The sequence below is a fragment of the Fonticula alba genome (assembly GCF_000388065.1).
Source record: "Fonticula alba strain ATCC 38817 unplaced genomic scaffold supercont2.17, whole genome shotgun sequence".
In the NCBI taxonomy this organism is placed as follows: domain Eukaryota; order Rotosphaerida; family Fonticulaceae; genus Fonticula; species Fonticula alba.
The window spans coordinates 245,878-250,801 of record NW_009242987.1 but is presented as its reverse complement, the minus strand read 5'-3'; the positions used below and the strand labels follow the sequence as shown (position 1 = coordinate 250,801).

General features: G+C 75.8%; 1 protein-coding gene and 1 non-coding gene across 2 annotated transcripts; both read left to right on the top strand.

Annotated features, from left to right (window-relative positions):
• Positions 1-139: 139 nt before the first annotated feature.
• H696_06063 (hypothetical protein) lies at positions 140-2,958 on the top strand (the record flags this gene model as incomplete). Its single annotated transcript, XM_009499830.1, has 6 exons — positions 140-369; positions 465-587; positions 1,085-1,196; positions 1,339-1,773; positions 1,851-2,291; positions 2,431-2,958. The coding sequence occupies 6 exons, from the start codon at positions 140-142 to the stop codon at positions 2,956-2,958; spliced, it is 1,869 nt and encodes a 622-aa protein (XP_009498105.1).
• Positions 2,959-3,776: 818 nt separating this feature from the next.
• H696_06062 lies at positions 3,777-3,849 on the top strand. The gene has a single exon. It is a non-coding gene; the product is annotated as a tRNA-Lys (tRNA).
• Positions 3,850-4,924: the final 1,075 nt, after the last annotated feature.

Sequence of the window (4,924 nt, the reverse complement as noted above, 5' to 3'; positions counted from 1 at the left end):
CCGCGCCACCGCCCCCCCCCCCCCCCCCCCCCCCACCACTGACACTCGCCGCCCCCCCTCCCTCCTTTCCAGCGCGGCCTCATCGCCGACCCCGCCACCGGCGGCCGCGCGCACTTCCACGTGTCGCTCCTGCTGGCCGATGACCATGCCCGGACCACGGCCGGGCACTTCGAGCCGGGCTTCACGCACGTGCAGCTGGACCCCGAGCCGGGTGGTCCCGCTGGGGGTGGCCTTCGAGGCCGGGCCCCATGCCGAGGCCTTCGCCCGGGCGGACACCCTGCGGCTGCTTGCCCCGCTGGCCGACCCGCAAGAGGCCCGGCAGTGGCCGCTGCTGGACCCGGCCCGGCCGGGCCGGGCCATCCGCCTGACGTGCGTGCGCCCGACCCCCCTCCCGCCTGGCCCGCCCCGGCCCCGGGCCATGTACTGACGCGTGGGGCCTGCCCGGGTGCGTTTCGGTCGGACAGCATCCCGGGACCGGACTGCATGCATGTGTGCGACCAGTGCCCGGCCGTGCGGTTTGCCCGGACCTCCGTGTCCCGGGACTGCTGGACCCACTTCGAGGAGCCGGAATTCTCGCTGATGCCCCTGTGCGACCGGCACCCGGGCCCGGCGCCGCGGCCCTGGAGCCCGCCGGCCTGCGGCGCCTGCTCATCTGGCGGCCCGCCCCCGGGGCCGGGCCTGCCCCGGGCATGGTCACGCCCCTCACCCTGGAAGAGGCCCCCCGGGCCGACAGGGTGCGACCGCCGGGCCAGCCTGCGCCCTGCCTGACATATGGCCCCGCACCCCCCCTGCCCCGCCGCCGCAGGGCTTCCGGCCGGCTGACATCCGCCACACACACACATGCACTTGCGCCCGGCCTGCCGGGGCGGCAAAAAAAAAATACAAAGCAGACACCGCCCCCCGCCGGGGACGACCTCGCCCGGGCCCTGGGCACCGGCGCCGTGCCGGGCCTGCAGCTCCTCCGCCTTCCTCCCGGGCCTCGGCCCATGGCCGGCATAGTGTACGCCCGGGCCCCCCCCCCTCCGGCCGCTCGTCGGCAATCGTCCTCTAACCATGCGGCTGGCTGGCCGGCCGTCGCACGCAGGATCGACGTGCTGTGCATCATGCTCGATGCCCCGGGGCCCGGCGCCTACGTGGACATGGTCCGCCTGGTGCACCGGGCCCTGCGGAAGCAGGCCCCGCTGGCCCGGCCAAAGGTACCCCCCTCGACCCGGCTGGGCGGGCCCGTGCCGAGGGCACACAGACACACGCACGCGCGCGCGCGCGCGCGGCCCGGCGGTACATCGCGACGGGCCCGCGAATCGGGCATGACGGGGGGGGGGGACGGCACGGGCAAAGGTGGCGGAGCTTTGCCGCGCGGCCGGCATCCCGGCCACCGGGGCGCTGCTGGTCGGCCGAGCCGGCCGGCCGCTCGAGGTCGGCCGCCTGCACCCCCGCCGAAGCCGGGTCTTCTTCTACTTCGAGGGCAGCCAAATGGCCGGGCACCCGGACATCGTGTGGATCGACGCCGGGGCCGGGCCGGCCGGGCGGCACTTCTTCCTGCGGCTCTTGCTCGGCCCCGCCCCCGGGCGAGGGAGCCCCCTGCAGATGCTGGTCCCGGGGCCCGTGCGCCGGGCCCTGCTCGAAAAGGCCCACTTGCCGGACGACCCGGCCGCGGCCGGCCCAGCGGCGCCGCTCCCGCTGGGGGCCGGGGTCTTCCTCCGGCCGGCGCCACTGGCCGGCCACCTTCGCGCCCCTGCCGGCCCACCTGCAGGGCGTCAATGTGGCGTTGGAGTGCGTGCGCAAGCCCTGCGCCCTCCGCCCTCCGCCCTCCGCCCTCCGCCCTCCGCCCTCCGCCCCCGCCCCCCCAGCATGCCGCCCTGTGCGGCGGCCGGGCATTCATCCGGCGCTGTGCCCCGGGGCGCCGGCGCTGCGGGCCGAGCCAGCGGTCGGTCCTCGACCGGCCGAGCGCCGTGCTGCTGTGCACCCGGGCCGCGCACCGGGCCTCCCAGCTCCGGAATGCCCGGAAGCCGGGGGGGGACCTCGCCCCGGCGGGCACCCCCCGGCAGGGGGTCGCCCTCATGTCGCCGGACGCCGTGTGCCTGAGCCCCACGCACGGCCATGTCCGGCGCATGGTCCCCCGGGCCGGGGGGCCAGGCCGCCGCACCGGGCCCCCGGCCATCCGCCACCTGGAGCTGGCCCTCACCGAGGTGGACCCCGCCATCACCCACTGCCAGGCCAGCTTCCTGGAATTCCGCCTCCGACACATGCTCCATGCCTACCTGTCGGGGATCCCCATTCACCGGCCGGCCGTACGTGTCCCTGTGCTTCATGGCCCCGGCCTCCGGCGGCGGCCTTCCCCCTCGGGCGCATTCTAACCCACCCCATCTGGGGCGCCCCCTCCCCCCTCCCCCCGGCCGGCCGCGGGGCGCCTGCCGGTGTCGGCCGCAGGAATACATCCATCTCGGGCTCCGGGCGCGCGTCGTCGCCATGGCCGATGACCAGGGCCGCGACCTCCGGTCGGGGGTCTTCGTCGGCGCCATGGACCAGCTGGCGCCGGCCGACTGCCGGCCCGCCGGCCGACTGCCGGCCCGACGGTGGTCTCCTTCTGCTGGCCCTCCGGCCGGCGGACTCCCCCCGGCAGCCCGGCGCGGACCTATCGCAATCGCCCGGCCGGGGTGGCTCCCTGGTAGCAGGGGGCAACACCCCGCCGCCGCCCGGCACCCCTTCCTGGGCCACGCCCATCTGCCTGGAGGGGGGCGGGGGGGGCTCGCCAGGCCCGGGTCCGGGCGTGGAGCCGGCCGGCCTGCGCACGCCTCCCTTTTTTTCCTCCCTCCCCCCCCCGCCCCTCGGCCTCTACGCGGGCCCCGGGGAGATGGCGCGCGAGGCCGGCGTTCGTGCATTCGAACCGGCACCCCGAGCGCCCGCCGGGCGGAAGGGCCAGCAAGGGCCGCCGGCGAGATGAGGCACGCATCTTGAGGCCACTTGCCGCCCATCGGACACCGTGGAGTCGAGCGTGTGTGTGAGGCGGAGGGCGGAGCGGTCCGCGTCGCCGGGGGGCAGCGCGGCCATCCTGTGGCAGCGATCGCCGGCGTGCGGGCCGACCCGGTGACATACGGCGCACATCGATGGCCTCCCCGCCGGGAGACAAGCTCCGGGGGGGGGGGAGGGGGGGGGGGGCCGCCGCAGCAGCCCGAACCACAAGGGCACGCCCGATGCAATGGACGAGAGCCACCTGCCGGGGGGCCAAAAAAACAAACCCGCCTCAGAGCGTGCCGGGTCCACGGCTGCTGCTGCTGCTGCCCTGGGGGACAGAGAGAGAGACAGGAGGGAGGCGCTGGGGCCGAAGGCCGGAGGCCCGAGAATGAGCGCAAGGAAGACCAGCGGAGGGGGGACGGGAAAGGCCGGCGAGAGCAGGGGGGCACGAGCGCGGGGGGGGGGCGTCAGAAAGGATGGTGTGTTCCCGGCCGAGGGATGCAGGCCGGCCATCGCTGCCCCGGGCGGCGGAACAGTGTGTCCCGCCCCTGCGTCGCCCGATCGGGCCGGCGCCAGCATATACCAACGGATCGCCCGGAGGGCGCGTATGGCGGGCTGGCCTCTGGTGGTGCTCTGTGGGCGGCGAATAAATAAGGTGCTTTATTTGCATTTCGCGGCCTCCATTCGGGGTGTCCCCGCTCGTCGGACCCCGGCCGGCGCCGGCACACGTCCTGGGGCGCCGGCACCGGCCGCGGCCCGATCGCCGGCCCGCAAAATGCCCCTCGTTCTTATGTCGCACGCACACCGATCTGCTCAGACAAGCCTGTTTAGCTCAGTTGGTAGAGCATGGGACTCTTAATCCCAGGGTCGTGGGTTCGAGCCCCACAGTGGGCTTCTCTGTTCTCCTTTTGCCCCCGGCACCGGCGCCCCTCCGATCTCCCCCCCCCCTCCCTCGCGGCCGGACACCGAAGCCGGCCCGCCGACCGATCGGGCCCCGGGATGGGCGCGCGTGCTTTGGCACCCGCAGAGGCCGGGCGGTGGTCCTCCCCGGCCGGCCACCCACCGGCGCCCGGCCCGTAGTCCGTACATGCGCGCGTGCGGCCGCGGGGGGCGCGCACAATATCAGGCCGACCGCCAGCACGAAGGGCCACGCCGGGCGCGGCCGCGACCGGCATGCCCCAGGGAGGACGGCCCGGCCCCGATCCTCGCGCCTCCCCGCCTTGGTGGTGGCCCGCCGGCATCGAGCCATGACGCCAAGTGCGGGGCATTCGCAAGGCCCCCCCCCCCCCCTCCTGGAGCCAAGGGCTTCGCCGCCACCACCGACCGCCAGACACACGGCGGCAGGGGAAGAAAGGGCCCCTTGCCGAGGGGCAGCTCCGCAGCGCCCGAGCGCCGGTGCCCCCGCCTGCCTCTCGCCCCCGGCCTCTCTTTGGGTCCCATGGCCACCCCCAGGCGGGTCAGCCTGTCACAGGCAAGCCACCGACCCCGGGCCGGGCAAAGCAGCATGCACATCCCGCACACATGACAGCCCCGGTGTGCCCCCCCGGTGGGTTGTCTCTTCCTCCCGGGGCCCGGCGAGGCGGGCCGCGCATGCACCGATGCTCGCCGCCCGGGCCCGGGCCCGGGCCGGCCTATCGAGCGTACCCCGAGAGGGGCGTGGGTGTGGGTGTGGGTGTGGGTGTGCATCCGACGGCCTCGCCGCAGCCCGTGCTGGTCACCGGACGGGCCGGGCCCGCGCGAAGGCAAGCCAACCATCGGGTGAAGCATGGACCTGCCTGCGCCTCGATGCCGCGACCGGCTGACACCCTCGCGCAGCCTCGCCCGCACGCCGTAGGCAGCACAGGAGGGCGACCACCGGGGGGGGGGGGGGGGGGGCGCGCGCGCGCACGTGCGCAGCCGCGAAGGCGGACACGCCCCTCCGGCCTACGGAAGCACGCCCGCATCGGCCCCTGGAGGGCCTGGGAAAACC